The sequence below is a fragment of the Aquarana catesbeiana genome, linkage group LG05, assembly GCF_042186555.1.
Source record: "Aquarana catesbeiana isolate 2022-GZ linkage group LG05, ASM4218655v1, whole genome shotgun sequence".
Taxonomy (NCBI): domain Eukaryota; kingdom Metazoa; phylum Chordata; class Amphibia; order Anura; family Ranidae; genus Aquarana; species Aquarana catesbeiana.
The window spans coordinates 249,718,454-249,742,083 of record NC_133328.1 but is presented as its reverse complement, the minus strand read 5'-3'; the positions used below and the strand labels follow the sequence as shown (position 1 = coordinate 249,742,083).

The window sequence follows — 23,630 nt, the reverse complement described above, 5'->3', positions numbered from 1 at the left end:
TTCCAGTAAACCCATCCCCCCTACAGTTAGAACACACTGAGGGAACACAGTTAACCCCTTGATTGCCCCCTATTGTTAACCCCTTTCCTGCCAGTGTCATTTTTACATTAATCAGTGCATTTTTATAGCACTGATGAATATAATAATGTCACTGGTCCCCAAAAAGTGTAATTTGAGGTCAGATTTATCCGCTGCAATGTCGCATTCCCGCTAAAAATCGCAGATCGCCGCCATTACCAGTAAAAACAATAAAAAAAGAAAAGTCCCTAAATCTATCCCATAGTTTGTAGACACGATAACTTTTGCGCAAACCAATTAATATATGCCTATTGCGATTTTTTTTTTTAACCAAAAATATGTGGAAGACTATATATCAGCTTTTTTTTGAATATGTATTATAACAAAAAGTAAAAAAAAAATCTTTTTTTTTTTTTTAAATTGTTGCTCTTTGTAGCACAAAAAATAAAAAATGCAAAGGTGATTAAATACCACCAAAAGCTCTATTTGTGGGAAAAAAAAGGATGTCAGTTTTGTTTGGGTACAGCGTCGCACGACCGCGCAATTGTCAGTTAAATCAATGCAGTGCCGTATTGCAAAAAATGGCCCGGTCATTAAGGGGGCAAATTCTTCCAGTCCTTAAGTGGTTAAAGATAAGACAGCAGCCTGAGACATGCCTGGAGAAGTTAATCACGCTTGCCATTCTCATTGACTCCAGACTCCGAGAGAGACCTTCCTTTAAGGAACGCTTGCGGAAGCCCCCTGTACATTTTGCTCCGAGATTTGCACTCCCACCCTTGCCTCCCTTACCTCCCATGCCTCCTGGTACCGAGTCTGCCAGTGAAGTAGAACCCATGCGGTGGGGCTTCACACGCCTTTCTGTGGAGGAGAGGGCCTTTAGGAGGAGGGGGAGATTGTGCCTTTATTGAGGCCAGGCAAGTCATTTTTGAAGGCTTGTTACCTCTGGGTAATGCCCGCACCTGAGGTCCTGTAGGGGACAGACCTTAGGTGGCGTTGTTGCGTCCCCATTTATCCTGAAGGATAAGCCTCTAGTTCCGGTTACCCTTTCTTGGTCTGAGTTGTCCATTGATACACAGGCTCTAATTGACTCTGGGGGTGCAGGCCTGTTCATAGATAGTGCCTTTGTGTCTAAGCACTTGATTCAGCTGCAGCTTCGTGCTACTCCACTTGCTATTGAGGCTATTGATTAGAGACCTTTACAGTCTGCCAATGTGACTCATGAGACTGCTCCATTGACCATGGCCATAGGGGCTTTTCACCATGAGATAATCCAATTTCAAGTCATTTCCTCACCTCATTACCCGGTGGTCATTGGTTATCCTTGGCTACAGAGACACAACCCCTCTTTTGATTGGCATCATGCTGAGGTTATTTCCTGGTTGCCACAATGCAGTAAAACATATTTTCAGAAAGTGGTTAAGGTTTTGTGCACCTCTTCACTCTACTCCTTGCCAGAGGAGTACCGCAAATTTAGCAATGCCTTTAACAAATGTCAAGACGGTATTTTGCCTCCACACCGTTTGTCGTATGATTGCACAATTGACCTTCAACCTGGTGACATGCCCCAACACCGGTCGTATGATTGCACGATTGACCCTCAACCTGGTGACATGCCCCATCGTGGCCGGGTCTGCCCTTTGTCTGTCTCGTAGGATAAAGCCATGGAGGACTATGTTGCTGTTTCACTTTCTCGAGGGTTCATCCACAAATCCTTGTCTCCTGCCGGTGCTGGCGTCTTCTTTGTGAAAAAGAGTGGTAAACTGAGACCTTGTATCAATTTATAGGGGTCTCAATCGCATCTTGATTAAGAACTCTTATCCAATTCCATTTATTTCTGAGTTATTTGACCTCAAGGGAGCAACGATTTTCACAAAGCTCGATTTGAAAGGGGTATACAATCTCGTGAGGATCAAGGTGGGAGACGAATGGAAAACTGCGTTTAATACCAGGACCGGACATTACAAATACCTTGTAATGCCGTTTGGTTTTTGCAATGCTCCTGCAGCTTTTCAGGAATTAATCAGCGATGTCCTCCGAGATATGTTGCAGCAATGTGTGGTGGTTTCTCTCGATGATATTCTCATATATTCAAAATTCCTAGAGAACCACCACACAGATTTCTCCAGTGTGCTACAGAGGTTGAGAGATAATAACCTGTATTGTAAGTTGAAAAAGTGTGAGTTCCATCGTGAACAGGTTAAATTTATGGTTTATGTAATTTCTACTGCCAGTTTTTCAATGGACTCAGAAAAACTATCTGCAGTTCTACAGTGGCCTTAACCCATAGGTCTACATCCACTTCAACGTTTTCACATTCTGATCCTATGTTACCCTTCATTCTTGAGGTTGATGCTTCTGAGCCTGGAGTAGGTGCTCTTCTGTTTCAACGTCCTACCTCTGAGAGCGCTATGCATCCTTGTGGCTACTTTTCTAAGAAATTGTCTCTTGCAGAATGCAATTAGGAGATTGGGGACAGAGAATTGCTAGCCATCATTTTAGCTCTTAAAGAACGAAGGTATCTCCTTGAGGGTGCCACTGTGCCGGTCCTCATTTTAACTGACCATAATCTCCCATTCTAGTCTGAGGCTAAACACTTATCTCCCAGAAGGGGACGATGGGCTCTTCTTTTGTCAAGCTTTAATTACATAGTCTTATTCTTACCTGGTACTAAGAATGTAAGGGGCGATGAATCGTCACAACAATTTTCCTCCTCCTCCAAGATGGAGTCGATTCCTACTCCCGTGATACCTCCAGATCGCATTCTAGCCTCTATTTGCACTAGTCTTGCTACACCTTTGGGTGACAGAATTCTGGCCGCTCAGATCCATTCTCCTGAAAAACCTTGTGACCCCTGCTTTGTCCTCAAGAATCCAAACACGCTTTGCTACAGAAATACCATTCTCTCAAGGCAACTGGTCACCCATCTGGTTTATTTCTCAACAATTCTGGTGGCCTAGTCTCCGCGCTGATGTAACTGCCTTCATAGAAAAACACCACGACACCTTCCAGTGGGCCTCCTACAACCCATACCCAATGGAGAGAGGTCTTGGACCCACTTGTCTATGAATTTTATTGTGGAGTTACCCAACTCCTAGGGCAACACTGTTATTCTTATGGTGCTTGACCAGTTCTCTAAGATGTCTCATTGTATTCCACTTAAGAAGTACATCCAAAGAACTGGCATTCATTTGATTCTTTGGTTACATGGGTTACCCAAGATTATCATCTCGGACAGGGGTAGTCTCTAGGTTTTAGCAAACCTTTTGTGCACAGTTAGGCATTCAGCTTTCCTTCTCCTTGATGTATCACCCACAGTCCAATGGGACTGCAGAACCAGCCAACCTAGACTTGGAGCAGTTCCTACGTTGCTACAATTCTGACCACCATAACAACTGGTAAGACCTCTTACCTTGGGCAGAGTTTGCTCACTATAGTGCCATCAATGCCGCTTCTCGATTGTCTCAGTTTAAGGCGAATTATGGTTTCCAACCATCCATGTTGTCTGACACATTGGTTCCTCAAAGAATTCCTGCATTAGAAGAGCATCTCCGTGATCTCTATTCCACTTGGGTGCAGTTCCAAGAGTCCTTGTGATGTGCCAGTGATAGGTACAGACACTATGCTGACTGCCGACACCTACCTGCGCCTTCCTAACAGGTTGGGTAGAGGGTCTGGCAGTCATCTTGTAACCTCCGACTCCGTGTTCCCTCATTGAAACTGGCACCATGGTATATTGGGCCTTTCCGTATTCTCCATAGGATCAACCCATTGGCTTACGCATTAGACCTTTTCTTCTAACATGCATATTTCGAATTGTAATGGCAATGTTTTTACCTCACTTAAATGATTAATGATACATAAAATAAGTGATTAAAACCTTTTGTCTATATAAGAATTAACCAATGCGGTTGTAGCTATAACCCAAGAAATCAATAAGGATATGATAATGGTGCTAAAATACAAAGATCTAATTTATTTTTACAGAAAAAAAAATACATTAGAATAATCAGATATTACCGAATATAATAACATAGATAATACAAATACAGAGAAGCCGTGATGTTACAAATATAGTTTGGCCAATGGACAAAGATAATTTAAGTTACACATAAAGAATGTAAAGGGACTACAGTAATGGAAATATAATACACAGAGACCTTACATTACCATGCTTGCAGGGGGGCACACCGAGAGGAAGAGGCCATGTGTAGCGCTCTGTGCTGCTTTTATACCCCCCCAGCCCCTACTCCCACCCATCTATCTAGGTTCTACCCCCCCTGGAACCTTGTGATTGTTCCAGAGTTGCATCAAATTCTGATTGGCTGTAATTTCAAGTCTAGTTGGTCATCCTGCTTCTCTCATAAGCATTAGACTCTCTTCGGTGCCTCTCTGTCTGAAACATGATTACCTTCGTTAAGTCAATCTCTTGATTTAAAACAGTCAGCCCACTTTCATCTTAATAAAACCAGTTCAGAAAATAGCATATCAAGCCACCAAGACCAAGTAGACATATGGCCAGTTCTACAAAAAAAAGGGTAACTTAGTTATCACCTGACTATTGATGACATCAAACAGCTTTTGAGAGACAGGAAAAAGAAGTCTTGCAATCTGGGCCCGTATCTCATCATAATATCATAAAATATATCCTGTACATCATCTTCCTGTAAAAACACATATATACATATACATATATATCTAAAGGGGCATGGTAATTTAATTAGAAAGTCCTCACAATGGTTCCCTTGAAAACCCTTGATATAAATATGAAGCTCAATATTTCCACATCAGAATGTATTCCATGTTTCCTTATTAAAACCTTTGGCGTGCAACCGCTTTATCACCTTAGTACCACGTCTTCGCCCAGTTCAGGTTGAGAACCATGAAAAGTATGAGATACAATCGATTTACTCCCATAGGTTCAGTGGGTACATACAGTACCTGGTTCATTGGAAAGGGTACGGTCCAGAGGAATGCTCTTGGGTCTCATCCTCGGATGTACATGCTCCTGTTCTCCTTCGTGCTTTCCATAGACGTTTCCCCTCAAACTTGGTGCCCCTCCAAGGGGGAGGGGTCGTTGAGGAAGGGGTACTGTCAGGGCTGGACTCTTAGCAGCTCTCTTGTCAGTGCTCAGGCTGCTCAGTTGTCGGATAATTGTCAGCATTTATTGATTCCTCAGTGGCTTACCTGGTTATCATTATCTGCTCATCAGTCCTGCCTACAGCCAGCACAATCTGGCTATTTAAACTGCCTTGTTAATTCCTTTTTCTGTCTTCGCCTGGTCAAACATATCTAGAGTTTCTCTGCTGTGTTTCTGTGAAAGAGTTTGCCCGGCTGACATCCCTTCTTGTTTTATGACCCTGTTCTTCTGCCGCCGACTATGCTGATCTCTGGTTTCCTGATTACTGGCCTGTCTGGCTACCCGCTTTGGCTTCTTATCCCTGGCTTATGTTTTGACTACGTTTACTATCTGTACCATTTTTTACCATTACATTAAAAGGTGTGATTTTTACTGCATTTCTGTCTGTCTGATTCATGGTTCCTGACAGCCACTCTCCCAAAAAAACTGACTAGTGAAGAACCAGGGCAACAATGATATGTTCTCTTCAATCCCAGTCATTGTTGCCTGTTATTCCATTAGAGTGGCCATAGGTTTTTTATTGGCCTGTGAAGAAAAAGGAATGCGAACAGTATGTGGTAACTGTAAGCCTCAATTATAAATGTCTTTTATTGCCAACCATCGTAAAAAATGCTTTACATATTCACCGCGTATAAATAAATTCCTTTAAAAAAGACATTAGTTCAGTAACTGTTTTATAATATATCGATCAGTAAAAAAGCGCTGTCCTTTTGAACATGTCTTAGTTTTTTTTTAACATGCTCTCTTTTAATTTACAGACCGTTGAAAACTGTGTGTGCATTTTAAGGAACCTCTCTTACCGTCTAGCTGCAGAAACTTCTCAGGGACAACAAATAGGAACTGATGAACTTGATGGATTACTTTGTGGTGAAACAATCAACAAGGATGCTGAAAGTTCAGGATGCTGGGGAAAGAAGAAGAAGAAAAAGAAATCTCTAGACCAGGTAATAAAAACACAAGTTTAGAAATTTCATTTTTTCCCCATTGTTTCAAATCAGATATTTTCTTCTAAAAGAGGATCTATCAAGATTAACGTTCCATAATTGAAATTGCACACAACAAATACATTTTTGAAAAAAACAAACAGGAATTTTGAGATACTTGTGAATTTGGTATCCAGGAGTACAGTACAAGACACGGCTATTGATCCATAGACCACGGGTAACCTTCAGATGATTGGACACTGGCAAAACCTTTGCTGGATTCGCCTCCTAGTGTCCCCATATAACCCTGCCCACTCTGTGAGGCTCCAATTTTGTTAGAAAGCAATAGAGAGAGCAAAGGGAAGAGAAGGTAGGGACCTGTGTCCTGTACTGTACTCCCAAGATATGGAATTTATAGGTACTTGAAGATTCCTCTTATTCACAAGCAATAATCAAGGGGGTTTGCAACTTGACAGCTAAACAGCCACAACAGACCCACAGGGAGAAAACAAGGAGGCCAAAGGACCGTAAAACAAACTGTTAACAGTAGAAACACCTTGCAGCAAGAGCAACAGCTGAGACCGAACAGGCATCTGGCAACCAACAGTTTGGGAGAAACGTTAAATTAAATTTAGACCGTGGCTCTGCTTAAAGGAGGACTGCAGAACTCAAGGTGTTGTATTTGTCCCAGATACCAGGGCATGGGATAGGGAGGGATAGAGGGACTCGTATTTAAAGGGTAACAGTCCCATGAAGGAAAAAAAAGGGGTACCAAAATTACCATCTGTATGGGTGGCAGCGAAAAAAGAGCCCCAAAGGTGGGTATTCCAGTAAGGACTACCAAGAAAAGGACGATGGGGCAGCTTCCCATCGGACATGGTGTAGCCAAAGATGTCATACTTGACTCCACACCACTAAGGGCATTGCTGGCAAAATGCTGTGCCAAACAGCAGGACATGGCAGGAAAATGAAGGAGGTTTCAGGGGGGAACAAAAAACATCATGGAGGTAAGAAGATCACCAATCTCTAGGCTGTCATGTCCCCAAGTCTAAGGAAGAGGAGTCCAAACAAGGTTATTGTTGATATGGACATAGCAGGATTAGATCAATTTACAAGGACAGCTTGGGATAGCCATGAGGTGACAAAGATGAAATCTGTTTAGTAGAAATGTTGCACAAGGAGTGCAAGGGGTCAAGAGACAGGAAAATGGTGTACAAGGTCAATCAGGATCTACAGGGTTTCAAATGAAATGCCAGAAGTTTGGCCAGGTCAAGGTAAATTTAGAATGAGGGATGAATAAGAAACTCAGGATGATTTTTTTTTTCATTAGCCCACTAGGCAGAGCTGTTTTCTCAAAGATAGAAAGATTGGATGACAGAGTTCATGTGTTTGGAGGCCTATAGCCACAGAGTCCGAGGAATCCCACTGGTTATAACAGGAAATGGCAATAATCTAGCACTCCATGGACATAAAGAAATGGAAGTAGTCAGTCACATCAGTTCAAAAAAGTTTAAAGGGAAAAGCCGAGAGGAAAGAAATCAACCCACACAATGCACTCAGCGGAGGGGAAGAATTTCTCTGGCATCAGAGATTTTGATGCAGATTTAACAGGAGTCTTTACAAGTTTACCTTTAGATTATACAAATGGCTTTGTCAAGAGGCACCTTGTGGAAGTTTGACTCCAAAAACAACTGTACCAGTGCATCTGTTACCGCCACAGCCGTATGCCACCAGATTGCTTCCACAAAGTCTGTCCCCCCCGCCATGTTTCCTGGGTTTAAAGCGCCCAGCGGCAGCCCCAGGACCAGGATGGCGAGTTCCATTGGGTAGAGGAGAGGGGGAGCAGTCAACATCCATTCACTAATCTCCCCTTCCTATGGCCAAGGAAGAAGCTAATGGATGGCGATCTGCAATCTGGCTAGGTGAGACATCAGGGGAGTTTTTTAGAGCCCTAATGTCTCATTAAAGAGAACCTGTCACCAAACACATCATCATATAAGGGACTTTTTGTCCTCATGTGATGAAAAATAAAGTTTAGTTAAAAAAATAATAAAAGTCCCTCTTTATCCTCACCTACGCGTACAGTATGTACGAGCATACAGTATCTCACAAAAGTGAGTACACCCCTCTAATTTTTGTAAATATTTTATTATATCTTTTCATGTGACAACACTGAAGAAATGACACTTTGCTCCAATGTAAAGTAGTGAGTGTACAGCTTGTATAACAGTGTAAATTTGCTGTCCCCTCAAAATAACTCAACACACAGCCATTAATGTCTAAACCGCTGGCAACAAATGTGAGTACACCCCTAAGTGAAAATGTCCAAATTGGACCAAACTAGCCATTTCCCCTCCCCGGTGTCATGTGATTTATTAGTGTTACAAGGTCTCAGGTGTGAATGGGAAGCAGCTGTTTTAAATTTGGTGTTATTGCTCTCACTCTCTCATTCTGGTCACTGGAAGTTCATCATGGCACCTTATGGCAAAGAACTCTGTGAGGGTCTGAAAAAAAGAATTGTTGCTCTACATAAAGATGGCCTAGGCTATAAAAAGATTGCCAAGACCCTGAAACTGAGCTGCAGCACGGTGGCCAAGACCATACAGTGGTTTAACAGGACAGGTTCCACTCAGAACAGGCCTCACCATGGTTGACCAAAGAAGTTGAGTGCACATGCTCAGCGTCATACCCAGAGGTTGTCTTTGGGAAATAGATGTATGAGTGCTGCCAGCATTGCTGCAGAGGTTGAAGGGCTCAGCCTGTCCGTGCTCAGACCATACGACGCACACTGCATGAAATTAGTCTGCATGGCTGTCGTCCTAGAAGGAAGCCTCTTCTAAAGATAATGCACAAGAAAGCCCGTAAACTGTTTGCTGAAGACAAGCAGACTAAGGACATGGATTACTGGATCCATGTCCTGTGGTCTGATGAGACCAATATAAACTTATTTGGGTCAGATGGTGTCAAGCGTGTGTGGCGGCAACCAGGTGAGGAGTACAAAGACAAGTGTGTCTTGCCTACAGTCAAGCATGGTGGTGGGAGTGTCATGGTCTGGGGCTGCATAAGTGCTGCCGGCACTGGGGAGCTACAGTTCATTGAGGGAACCATGAATGCCAACATGTACTGTGACATACTAAAACAGAGCATGATCCCGTCCCTTCAGAGACTGGGCTGCAGGGCAGTATTCCAACATGATAGAGACTCCAAACACACCTCCTGTCAGGACTGGGCTCAGCCCTTCCTTTTCTGAGCTGGCCGCTCAGCTGTCGGCTAATTGCCAGCTCCTATCTCTCCACAGGTACTCTCCACAGGTCAGCTGTTGGTTATATCCTGCTCGTCAGTCCTGCCTACTTAAGCCGTCCAGCCCAGAGGATCTTTGCCTTCGCCTTAGTCAACATCACAGAGACGCTCTCCTACATTCCTGTTTAAAGACTTGCTTGGCTGACATCCCTTCTGGCTCCAGATCCTACTTGCTGTTTTACTACGCTAATCTCCAGCTCCCTGACGTTTGGCTTGTCTGACTACCCCTTACGGTTCCTGAACTCTGGCTATGTTTTGACTACGTTTGTTGTATTTACTTTTATTATTAAACAAGTGTGATTTAACTGTACTTCTGTCTCAGTCTGATTTCATGGTTTCTGACAGTAGGCGAAGGCCATGAATTCAGAAGATACAGTCAATCCACATGTTGGTAATATTTTTTCCAGATTGGATGAGCAAGATCACCACATGGATCAGTTTGCCGTGGCGTTACAAACGCTAGTCGCACGGCTCACCTGGAATCTCCCACTGTGGCTGCTCCGGTACAACCTGAGTTGCAGGCCGTCCCTGCTGCTGCGCCAGTCTCTGTGCAGGCACCCGCCTCAAGTATTACCGCTATAAGAGGTATGTCTGGTTCCGCTATGCTTATCCAGGAATTTGGGGGCGACCTAGTTCAATGCAGAGGGTTTCTCAACCAGGTTGAGATATACTTAGAGCTGCTGCCCCAGGCGTTTCCCATGGACAGAAGCAAAGTAGGTTTCATGATATCTTTGCTTTCTGAGAGAGCCTTGGCCTGGGCAAACCCTCTATGGGAGATGCAAAAAAGTGTTGTCTTGAGTTACCCTGAGTTTGTGGCCTCCTTTAAAAGGGTATTAGATGTTCCCGGATGTTCCGCTTCTGCTGCCAAGTGCCTCATGTCCATCAGAGTAAGAGAACTGTTGCCGACTACGCCATTGAATTCCGTACTCTGGCAGCAGAGGTTGCTTGGAACAATGAGGCCCTCGTGACTGCTTTTTCTCATGGTCTCCATCAAGGATGGGATAGCACGAGATATACCCACTGAGCTGGAGAAGTTGATCATGTTTGCCATCCTCATTCACTCCAGACTCAGAGAAAGACTCTCTTTTAAGGAGCGCTTGCGGAAGCCTCCTGTACGTTTGCCTCCGAGCTTTGCAGTCCCACCCATGCCTCCCTCACCTCCCATGCCTCCTGGTACCGAGTTGGTCAGTGAAGATGAATCCATGCACTTGGGCTTCACGCATCTCTCTGCGGATGAGAGAACCTTTAGGAGGAAGGAGAGATTGTGCCTTTATTGTGGCCAGGCAGGTCACTTTTTGAAGTCTTCTCCTACCCGTCCAAGGAACACCCGAACCTTGAGGTCCTGTCACAGACAGACCTTAGGTGGTGTTTCGTCTCCAGTTATCCAGAAGGATAAGGCCCTGGTTTTGGTCACCTTTTCTTGGGCTGAGGCGTCCGTCGAGATACGGGCTCTAATTGACCCTGGAGCTGCAGGCCTGTTCATTGATGCTGCCTTTGTATCAAAGCACTCGATTGCGCTGCAGCTGCATGACACTCCACTTGCCAATGAGGCTCTTGACGGGAGACCTCTACAGCCTGCCCATGAGACGGTTCTGTTGGCCATAGGGGCTCTTCACCATGAGATAATCCAATTCCAAGTTATTTCCTTACCTAAGTTTCCGTCGGTTATTGGTTATCCTTGGTTACAGAGGCACAACCTTTCTTTTGATTGGCTCCATGCAGACATGTTTCCAGAAGGTACCCAAGGTCCTGTGCACCTCTTCACTCTCCTCCCTGCCGTAGGAGTACCGCAATTTTAGCGATGTCTTTAAAAAGGTCAAGCCGTTAGTTTGCCTCCACACCGGCCGTATGATTGCGCAGTTGACCTTCAACCTGGTGCCATACCCCCTTGTGGCCAGGTTTACCCTTTGTCAGTCTTGGAGGATAAGGCCATGGAGGAGTATGTTCCAGACGCATTTTCCCAAGGTTTCGTCCACAAATCCTCGTCCCCTGCTGGTGCTGGTTTCTTCTTCATGAAGAAGAAAAGTGGTGAAGTGAGACCTTGTATTGATTATAGGGGTCTCAATCCTTTCGCGATTAAGAATGCCTATCCGATTCCGTTGATTATGGAGTTATTTGACTGCCTCAAGGGAGCAACGGTTTTCGCAAAGCCTGATTTGAGAGGGGCATACAATCTCGTGAGGATTAACCCCTTCCCGACCGGCGCACACCGATGTACGTCAGCAAAATTGCATGGCTGGGCAAATGGACTTACAGGTACGTCCATTTAAATTCCCCGCCGTGCAATTGCGTGCGCGGCGGCGAGCGCGCCGGCCGGGAGCTCCGTGAGTTGGGTCGCGGGTCCCGTGGGCTCGATCGCCGCAGGGGTACCCGCAATCGCCTCACAGAGAGGAGGAACGGGGAGATGCTGATGTAAACAGCATCTCCCCGTTCTGCCTAGTGACAAGTGTCACTGATCACAGCTCCCTGTCATCAGGAGCTGTGATCAGAGTAATGACACTGCTAGCCCATCCCCCTACAGTTAGTAATCACTCCCCTAGGACATACTTAACCCCTCCCCGCCTCCTAGTGGTTAACCCCTTCACTGCCAGTGTCATTTACACAGTAATCAGTGCATTTTTAATCGCACTGATCGCTGTATAAATGACAATGGTCCCAAAAATGTGTCAAAAATGTCTGACATGTCCGCCATAACGTCGCAGTCACAATAAAAATCACTGATTGCCGCCATTACTAGTAAAAAAAATAATTATTAATAAAAATGCCATAAAACTATCCCCTATTTTGTAAACGCTATAACTTTTGCGCAAACCAATCAATAAACGCTTATTGCGTGTTTTTTTTTACCAAAAATATGTAGAAGAACATGATCGGCCTAAACTGAGGAAAAAAAATGTTTTTTTATATATTTTTGGGGGATATTTATTATAGCAAAATGTAAAAAATAATGTGTTTTTTTTTTAAATTGTCGCTCTTATTTTGTTTATAGCGCAAAAAATAAAAATCGCAGAGGCGATCAAATACCACCAAAAGAAAGCTCTATTTGTGGGGAAAAAAGGACATCAATTTGTTTGGGAGACACGTCGCACGACCGCGCAATTGTCAGTTAAAGCGACCGCAGTGCCGAATCGCAAAAAACGCTCTGGTCAGGAAGGAGGTAAAATCTCCTGGGGCTGAAGCGGTTAATAAGGGCGACGAGTGGAAAACATTAATACCAGAACAGGCCATTATGAGTACCTCATAATGCCTTTTTGGCCTTTGTAACGCCCTAGCAGTTTTCCAGGAATTCATTAATGATGTTCTCCGAGATTTTGTTGCAGTTATATGTGGTGTTTATCTCGATGATACCCTTCCTGGATAGACACCACACAGATGTCTGTCGTGTGCTTCAGAAACTAAGAGAAAACAATTTCCATTGTAAATTGGAGAAGTGTGAGTTCCATCGTGAACAGGTTAAATTCCTGGGTTAATTTCCACTGCTGGTTTTTCGATGGACCCAGAGAAACTTTCTGCAGTCCTACAGTGGCCCCGACCCGTGGGTTTACGTCCTCTGCAGCGTTTCCTGGGCTTTGCCAACTATTATTGGAAGTTTTTTTGTAACGTCTCATCTCTGGTCAAGCCCCTGACTGATATGACCAGAAAGGACGGTAACCCACAGAGTTGGTCTCTGGAGTCCATTAAGGCCTTTGAGAGTCTCAAGGCTGCCTTTGTTTCTGCTCCTGTGTTGGCACATCCTGATCCTACGTTACCTTTTATTCTTGAGGTTGATGCTTCTGAGACTGGAGTTGGCGCCCTTCTATCTCAACGTCCTACCTCTGAGAGTGTTATGCCGTGTACACACGAGCGGACTTTACGGCAGGCTTGGTCCGACGATATTTCCGACAGACTTTGTAGCGTAGGTGCGCCGGACTTACAAACAGACCAGACTTGGACACACACGATCACACCAAAGTCCGACGGATTCATACGTGATGACGTACGACCAGACTAAAATAAGGAAGTTGATAGCCAGTAGCCAATAGTTGCCCTAGTGTCGGTTTTAGTCCGTCGGACTAGCATACCGACGAGCGGATTTTTCGACCAGACTCGAGTCCGTCGGAAAGATTTGAAACGTTTCATTTCTAGGTCCGTCGAACTTTTGGGAAAAAAATGTCCGCTGGAGCCACAGACGATCGATTTATCCGCCGGAGTCCGGTCCGCCGGACCAAGTCTTCTGTAAAGTCTGCTCGTGTGTACGCGGCATTATGCATCCTTGTGGCTACTTTCCCAAGAATTTGTCAGCTGTGTAGTGCAATTACGGGATTGGTGACAGAGAGCTGTTAGCGATCATTTTAAAATAGAGACTTCTCCTCGAAGGTACCACTGTGCCGGTTCTCATTCTTACTGACCATAAGAATCTCACATTCTTGTCTGAGGCTAAACGCCTCTCTACCAGAAGGGCGTGATGGGCTCTTTTCTTGTCTAGTTTCAATTGCATTGTCTCATTCTTACCTGGTACTAAGAATGTAAGGGCTGATGCTTTGTCACGACAATTTTCCTCCACTTCCAAGATGGAGTCGGTTCCGGTTCCTGTGATTCCTCCTGATCTTATTCTGGCTACAGTTCACCACCAGTCTCACTTCTCCTGTTAGGTGATAAAAGTCTTGCTGCTCAGGTCCATGCTTTGTCCTAGAGAGTCTATGTAGTCCGTGCTCCAGACTTACCATTCTCCCAAGTTTGCGGGCCACCCTGGGAAGAATCAACTCTTTTGGGCCATTTCACAACAATTCTGGTGGCCTAGTCTACGTGCTGATGTAAAAGTATGTAGGAAAACACTGCGCTAACTAAAATGAAGGAAAATGAGCAGCTACATACAGTATGACGAACACAGTAAACAAAATGGTGAAAAAATGTAGCGCATAACAAATATACATATATCGTGATATTGATGTGAAATACTAAAAATCCATATAAAAGTCAATCAACCAAATAAATGTTGAGAAAAAAGGTTGCCTGTATCAAAAATGAATGTGATAGATGAATGTCCAACTGTGTGTAAACAGAAAAAAACAGCCACCGAATGGTGTGGATCCCAGAGTAGTGGAAATGGATATGCAGATCCGTCCATGGAAACAACGTCCTAGAGGGAAAAACATCAGCAACTGAATAGCAGGTGTATGCTCTTACCAGATCTGGTGGACACTATTGTCAGCGACATAGAGTCTTCAAGGCAGTGTGCCACACATGGCAGGTGTATAGATATCCAGGTGGTTAAGACCTCTGAGATGGATTCCAGGGAAACTCCAAGGACCTTCCGAATCCACCGCCACTTCAGGAACTCCGGAATGGAATCTTGGAATTCCGCTCAAGCTTGCCTTGCATACACACGGTCAAACAAAAGTTCTCTGAACTTTCGACCATCAAGAATGCGGTGACGTACAACACTACGACGAGCTGAGAAAAATGAAGTTCAATGCTTCGAGCATGCGTCAAATTGTTTCCAAGCATGCGTGATTTTTTTGCGCGTGCCGAATTGCATACAGGACGAACGCATTTTCGGATAGGAACTTTTCCCGACCGAAAAATAGAGAACATGCTCTCAATCTTTTGCCAGCAGAATTCTGCCAGCCAAAAGACAGATGGAGCATACACATGGTCGTATTTTCCGACAAAAAGCTCTCATCGGAGTTTTGCTGGCGGCATTTCCGATCGTGCGTACATGGCATCAGTGTAAGACTCCACGACCCAGTGGGTCTCCTACAAACCATACCCAATAGAGAGATGCTCTGGACCCACCTGTCTATGGAGTTTCATTGTGGAGTTACCCAACTCCCAGAGCAACACAGTTATCCTTATGGTGATTGACCGGTTCTCGAAAATGTCTCATTGTATTCCACTTAAGGAACTGGCTTCCGTTTTTTGCTCGGGAGATCTTTCGCTTACATGGGCTAGCCAAAGTGATTGTCTCGGACAGGGGTAGTCAGTTTGTGTCCCGGTTCTGGGGAGCCTTTTGTGCACAGTTGGGAATTCAGCTTGCTTTTTCCTCTGCGTATCACCCGCATTCTGATGGGTCCACAGAACGAGCCAACCAGTACTTGGAGCAATTCCTATGTTGCTATATTTCTGACCATCATAACAACTGGTCAGACGTCATACTGTGGGCAGAGTTTGCTCACAATAGTGCCTTGAATTCTGCTTCCTGATTGTCCCCATTTATGGCAAACTATGGTTTCCAACCTTTCATGTTGCCTGACTCATTTGTTCTGCAGAGTATTCCTGCGTTAGAGGAGAATCTGCATGGTCTTCATTCCACTTGGGCCAGGAGGCTTTGCGACATGCTAATGACATGCTGAAATGCCTGCCTGCGCCTTCCTACCAGGTTTGGGACAGGGTCTGGCTGTCATCTCGCATATGAAGTTTGCACCTCAGTTTATTGGGCCTTTCCGTATTCTTTGCAGGATTAACTCAGTGGCTTACACATTAGACCTTCCTTCTAATATGCGTATCTCAAATGTATTTCATGTCTCCTTATTAAAAACCTTTGATCTGCAACCGCTTTACCACCTCGGTGCCTCGTCCTCACCCTGTACAGGTTGAGAACCATGAGGAGTATGAAGTACAGTCCCATTGTTGACTCCTGTATGTTCTGTGGGTGCATACAGTACCTGGTGCATTGGAAAGGGTACGGTCCGGAGGAACGCTCTTGGGTCTCATCCTCGGACGTACATGCCCCTGTCCTCCCTCCGTGATTTCCATAGATGTTTTCCCCTCAAGCCTGGTGGTCCTCCGAGGGGGAGGGGTCGTTGAGATTGTACTGTCAGGCTGGGCTCAGCCTTTCATTCTCTGAGCTGGCCGCTCAGCTGTCGGCTAATTGCCAACTCCTATCTCTCCAGTGACTCACCTGTTGATGATATCCTGCTCGTCAGTCCTGCCTACTTAAGCCGCCCAGTCCAGATGATCTCTGCCATAGCCTTGGTCACATCTCTAAGAGACGCTCTCCTGTGTTCCTGTTAAAGACTTGCTTGGCTGACATTCCTTCTAGCTCCAGATCCTGCTTGCTGTTCTACTATGCTGTTCTCTGGCTCCCTTATGTTTTGGTTTGTCTGATTATGTGTTCTGGTTCCTGAACCCTGTCTATGTTTTGACTGGGTTTACTCTGTTTACCTTTTTTTATTATTATTAAACAAGTGTGATTTAACTGTACTTCTGTCTCAGTCTGATTCATGGTTTCTGACAGATACCCTGATAAATGATGGGGACACAACTGTATAGAGAGACTGATGGGGACACAGATGAATGGGGAGACTGATGGGGACACAGATGTATGGGGAAACTGATGGGGACACAGATGAATGGAGAGACTGATGGGGACACAGATGAATGGGGTGACTGATGGGGACACAGATGAATGGGGTGACTGATGGGGACACAGATGAATGGGGTGACTGATGGGAACACAGATGAATGGGGTGACTGATGGGGACACAGATGAATGGGGTGACTGATGGGGACACAGATGAATGGGGTGACTGATGGGAACACAGATATATGGGGAGACTGATGGGGACACAGATGTATGGGGAGACTGATGGGGACACAGATGTATGGGGAGACTGATGGGGACACAGATGTATGGGGAGACTGATGGGGACACAGATGTATGGGGAGATGGATGGGGAGACAGATGAATGAGGAGACTGATGGGTACACAGATGAATGGGGAGACTGATGGGGACTAAGATGTATGGGGAAAATGATGGGGACACAGATGTAAAGTGTCATGCACACTGGAAGTTTAGCCCCGCTGCATGATGCTCCAATGTTTAGTTGCCAGCAAAGGATACAGGAGCACCATCCAGCCCCGCTGTCAACAATAAGTCAATTTCTATTCTAGTCTTCTACTGTGGATTTATTTATAAATTATTTTTCCGGCCCGCGAATATATGTAAAAAATAGGGAATGTGGCCCTCAAAGTAAAAAGTTAGGAGACCCCTGACCTAGACCATAAAGATGATTGGTGACATTCTGGTCCCTGATCACCCATAGCCAGCCACATAAACTGCCGGATTGGATGCTGGGCTCTCCAAAGGAACAGAAGAGCCTGGAAAAGCATCGGAGAGCGGAGGGAGGGAGGGACCTCTCCCGCCACTTGTAAAAGCAATCAAGCAGCTAATTAGTTGCTAAGATCCCTTTTACAATGTAGGGCATTGTGGAACAAAACAGTCCTGGGATTATGGCTGACAGCTGCAGCCAAGGCCCCAGTATAACTGCTTGACTTAACAGCTTACATGTATGTGACTGTGCATCAAGTGGTTAAAGCGATTGTAACAATTCGTTTAAATAAAAAAAAAATAACAAACATGTCATACTTACCTGTTTTGTACAAGGGTTTTGCACAGAGCAGCCCGATCCTCCTTTTTTGGGGTCCTCCGGCGCTCCTGGCTCCTCCTCTTCTCTAGAGCCCGCTGTCCATGAGGGCATTAGTGCAGGCTCCCTCCCAAGTTCTGCTGCTGCGTCCAGTGACACAGACATCAGGACTCGCCCCCCGGCTTCCATGTCACTGGATTTGATTGACAGCAATCCAATGAGGACCTAAGATAGCGTCTGGAGCTGCTGTGCTTGTCCCCGTCACTGGAATGATCGGGCTCAGGTAAGAAAAAGGGGGGGGTCTGGGGGGCAACTGCAGCACAAAAGAATGTATTAAGGTGAAAAGCCATGAGGGTTTACAACCCCTTTAAGGCCCTGCTTACATCTAGTGATTTGGGATTCTAAATCACACTGCAATGCTGGCAAAACGCAGCACGTGTGTTTGTGTGCCACTCATTTTTATTGGCACCTAAAATGCGGTTCAGTTTCGGCACAATTGTCATGTTATTTATGAGGCGGCAAACCGCATCGTGTGAAGCATGTTGTCAAAAAAGGAGCAGGAGCTTGAAGACCCCAAACCCCCCCCCCCTGTCTACGTCTCTGTAGCTACAAGGAGAAATGGAGGGAAATTGGGATTAGCAAGGTGGTTATTTACATATAAAATCTTTTTTTTTTCAGTTCTGAGGTTGTTTTATTTGACATTATATGCAGATAAAACTACACTCTATTCTATACATAAAAGAGCTAATATAAATATGTTGTAACAATATCACTGTTTCAACGCATTTATCAATAAGGCCGGCAAAAGGTGTTCTGCCAGCTTCATTTACACAGGAGCCACTGAGGTTGAACAGGGTAAATTTCCCGAACTTATTTATACACCGTATAAACGGTGGACAACGCTATCTCGCTATATTCAAAAAGTCTATACCTACACACTGTGAACTATGTAAAACTCCCATAAACAATATATCAAAGTGCACAATACTTAAATATGCAAAAAAATATATATCCTATCAAATATTGCATCTAAGATCATAAAATGTAAAGAGTGCAATGTGCAAAAATACAGATAAACAATTATATAAAAAATATATGCAAAAAAAAAAAAAGTTTCATATCATATCATGCAAATATTTCAATTCATCTGCAACATCTATGCAGAATTATTAAAGTGACGGTAAAAAAAGTTAATGTAAAAAATGCATGCAACAAAGTTCATAAGTATTCCATATAATATCCAAACAGAATCTTATGTGATTCTTTTTTAATCTGTGGTGCAGTTCCCGTATATTATCTTTTTTTTTTTTTTTTTTTTTTAATCTTTTTTTATTAAATTTCAGATTGTACATACAGCTATAGCCCACGCAGGGGCAAGACCAACAGGTCACAGTGTTGTACAGCAACATGTATCTTAAGAACTAAACAAAAAACAATCTACTAAACTACTGCCCCAACGTGGGGAGAGGGTTCAATTCAGGATTAGCTATGCTCAAACCTGGCAAATCAGGATAAATTAAGGTATTTACCTCAGGACTAAGTGTGCAGTCAGTGCCTGCTCTAGTGGAATCGTCAAGCCAACATGCTCAAACCTTATTAAATTTATTGGGGCAACCCCTGTTTGCATAGGTGGCCTTATATAAGGGTAGACTGGCGTTTATCAGACCTTTCCAGAATTTGACAGAAGGAGGGGATGGGTGTTTCCAATTCATTATGATGGCTTTACAAGCGTAAAACAGTAAGAGATTAATGAGTATTCTTCTAGCCATGGTCACTAACAGTTGTTCAACAAATCCTAGCAAACAATATCTTGGGTCACATGGTATATGGATTTTGGTTACATGTTTAATCACTTGAAGGACCTCTTGCCAGTATTGTTGTATTGCCGGACAGCTCCAAAAAATATGGAAAAACTCTCCAGGCTGGTGCATGCATCGCCAACACAATGGGGAATATACCGAAGACATCCTGTGGAGCCTGTGGGGTGTATAGTATGCTTTGTACAAAATTTTATATTAAACCGTCTTATCCCTGGCAGAGACCAGGGGGGAGAAGGGAAAATCCCAAATCTCCCCCCAGTCATCCTCATCCAGTTCCGGGATGTCCCCCTCCCATTTACTGTGGAGGGAGGACAACTCAGGACTAGCAGGCATGAGTAGGTAGTCATAAAGTTGGGACGTGGGTTTCCCCAGGTCCTTCACTCGGAGGGTAGATTCCAATTCTGAGTATGAAAAAGTTACCAGTTGACCCAGAAATTGGCACCGGAAGGCATGGGCAATCTGGAGGTATCTAAAATATGCATGAGCAGGTACATTCAATTTTGCCTGTAGAGTATGAAAAGAGGACAGCTCGGTGTTAGTGATAATATGTTCCAGCTTCACAATTTTGTGTTTGGCCCAAGCCTGTGGATCTGGGATGGTGTAGAAGTGCAGGAATTCAACCACAGTGGTGTATGTGGAGAATAAGAATTTGGCTGGGACCTCTACAGAGCTTCACTCATTTTCCACACTTGTATGGTTGTGCACATGGAAGGAGTGAGGTGGTGTGGGGACTTTTTCCTCCTAAACATCAGCCCCTGTAAGGCCTCCAGAGCTTTGACAATTGCTGACTCCAGCATTATAGCAGAGTTGGTTAGATCAGGCTGAAGCCACCAATGGGCAGTCACCAGCTGGGTAGCCAGGAAATATTCATAACAATCAGGAAGAGCCAACCCCCCCCATCCACAGGCCTGGTCAAGCTGGTATATTTATATCTGGGTGGTTTTGATCCCTATATAAATGACGTGAATATTTGTTTGATGGAGTTTCTAAAAATATATGTGAATTTGGGGGGGTCCTTCATTTTTAAGAGGTTTATGTGTCCAATTAGTGAAAGGGGTAGATTGCTCCATGCCTTTGGTTTAGCCTTAACCCCGGCCAGCACAGGGTCCAGGTTGAGCTTCATAAGGTCCCTACTATGACTGGATATCACAATTCCTAAATAGGTAAAGTGGTCAACCCACTACAGCGAGATAAAGAGGGTGAGGAAGCTCTAGCCTCCTCATTTACTGTAAACAGCTGGGATTTGTGCCAATTCACCTGTAAACCCGTGAGGGCTGAAAGGGTGTTCATAATTCTAAGGGCACCCTGCAGAGAGGCTCCAGCGTCATTCAAGAAGAGCAGTAAATCATTCGCGTAGAGAGCCACTCTCTCCTCCAGCCACCCCACCCGAAGGCCACAAATCTCAGGCAAAATTCTGAGGGCTTCAGCAATGGGTTCCATGGCCAGGGCGAAGAGGGCCGGGGAGAGAGGGCATCCCTGTCTGGTGCCCCACTGCAGGGGAAAGGGGGCAGACAGCAAGCTATTAAGCCTTATGCTTGCCAGGGGGCCGGTGTAGAGTGTACGTACCCAATTGATACATTTAAGTGGGAATGCCATGCTCCTCATCACCTCCCATAGATACGCCCATTCCACAGTATCAAATGCCTTTTCCATGTCTAGGTTGGCAATTGTTCTAGTACCCCGATTCGTGTGGGGGCATGGATATTGGAGAATAATCTGCGTATAATTCTAAAGAAAAAATTTGCGCTAGGTGAACAAGTTTAAGTGATAAATAATGAAACAACCTGTGAAAAGGTATCCTGCAGCTGGACACTATAACCCTGATAGGGGGCACCAATAGATATATGTAAAAAGTGCAGCGCTGGATAAATAACCCATAAATAAACTTAATTGTGAGTATTACCAAAATTGCAAATGAATAATACAATAGAAAACCTGTGATCAAAAATTGAATAAATAAAAATATTTGTATATATATATATAGAAAACTTTGTGTCCATAAATTATAAACAATAAAGGATGATGAGAGTGACTTCGCTGCAGAATGTATATGTGACTTTCACCGCAACAAATGCCCGTCACCTTGAAAAGAGTGAAGGCTTACCAGACAGCCTTTTTAAAAAGGCATGATGACACCAACACTGAAATCCTAGGTGCTTCCTCTCAGCAGGTAAACTTCATCTATCATGAAAAAGGAACTTCCTCACAGATATCCGGGTAACGCTCCAAGCTGCTCACCTCCAGATTAATGGGTACATGTTGGCAGAGTGTTTCATGTGAACCATATGCATTCACTAACGGTCCAGTCAGGAGACCGCTACCACAGTGGTGGATATCCAATAAAACAAAAAGGAAGGGCTCCAATAGTGCAGAATGATAAAACTTTCCTTTATTTAAAATTGCCATAGGCATCCATAAGAACAAAAATCAAATCCTTGCAAGGATATTCAAAAAGGCTCCACTTCGTATCAGAACGGTTTGCGCATGCGCAGTGCGTGTGTACGTGTTTACCCTACGGCCGTTTAGTCAGAAATGACATCATCAGGGGCATCATAATGGTCAATTTCATTGGGTTGTGATCTGAGAGGAGGGCTGTGTTTGCAAATGCCAGGTCTATATGTGATGAGGTCTTAAAGGTGGTAGAGAAACAGAAGTAGGTTCTGTCTTGAGGATGTAACCATCTCCATACCTCTGTAAAGTCAGTGGCATGTGCTCAGGTGCCCAGATCTGAGTTGAAATTAGTTGGAGGTGAGGGCTTATCTAAGTCTCTTGATAGAGTGGTGTTGAAGTCACCCATGAACAGAATTTGGGCAGGGCACTGCAGAACCAGCCTCTCATATAAGGTGTACAGAGACTGCACCTGACTAGGAGGGGGCAGATAAACATTGACAATAATATATTTCCTGTTATATATGGTCAACACCAACATGACATATTTCCCATGAGGGTCTAGATGGACATCATAGATTATACACGGTATTCCTTTACTGATCAGGATAGACACCCCATGGGAGTATGTGGAGTAGGTCGCGTAGATTGCTTTTTGTACCCACAGTTTTTTATGAGCCAGTACTCTGCTTCCAATTAAGTGGGTCTCTTGTAGCAATGCTATGTGGGGATTGTGTATTTTTAAGTATTGAAACAGCAGCAACCGCTTGTACTTGGAATTGAGCCCCCTGATATTCCATGACAAGCTAGTCAAGGACTCTTTATCGGAATTGGCTATCATGGAATACCAGGTGGGCACAGGACCAGGATGGGGGTCAGCAAGACACTCCGCATTGAGGTTATCATAGAAAAGAGCATTGTGTGAGTCTTTAGAGTAAAACACGTTTGAGCAACAGTATATACATGTAAATCCTTTAAAAATATATACCCTCCTCTCCCCCCAAAAAATAACTCCCTACCCTGACACCATGAAAACAAAATGTTACGGCCAAAAACGGGGCCAAAAAGAAAAAAAATCCGATGCAGGGTTTATTCCCATAACTTGACAACAAGGTGAAAACTTCAGGTCTCTGGGACACCTTGAAGCCTTGCACACAGGGCTGGTGCAGATGGAGCACACCGCAAGGAAACTACTGACAGTACCTGCGTGAGTTTCAGACACAAGGTGGGTGAGGGAAAACTGGGGTCAACTTCAGCAGTGTGCCGTATAGACGGGGTGCACCTCTTCTGGAGCATGCGGTCAATGGCAGGATCCCAGCCTCCCTGAATACCTGCAACAGGCAGAATTGTAATCCAGTGGGGAGGTCTTGAAAGCATCAGCGGGAATCAAGCCAAGAAACAGCTGCAGCAGGGGTTTCAAAGTAGTGGGTGGAACTGCCAAACACCACCCTAAGCTTGCTGGGGTACAGGAGGCTGTATTTCAGGCCATTCTCCCGGAGGCGCTTGCGGATCCCCGTGAAGGAGCGACATCGTTGTTACACTTCAGGTGAGTAGTCGGGTTACAGGGAGATCTTGGAGTTTTCAAATGAGAGCTCCGCGGCAGTTCTGGTGGCTGCCAGCAATCTATCCTTGTCTCGGTAGTTGAGGAGTTTAATCAGGAAGGGTCTAAGTGGAGCTCCAAGGATAGATGGGGTAATG

General features: G+C 44.6%; 1 protein-coding gene across 8 annotated transcripts in view; it reads left to right on the top strand.

The window, feature by feature from the left end:
- Window positions 1-23,630, top strand: part of CTNND2 (catenin delta 2) — a 1,213,609-nt gene that overhangs the window by 830,663 nt on the left and 359,316 nt on the right. For all 8 annotated transcript variants that reach the window (XM_073630701.1, XM_073630699.1, XM_073630697.1 and 5 more), the window contains one exon: window positions 5,914-6,099. In XM_073630701.1, coding sequence (XP_073486802.1) covers window positions 5,914-6,099 — 186 coding nt within the window. The remainder of the gene's footprint in view (window positions 1-5,913; window positions 6,100-23,630) is intronic.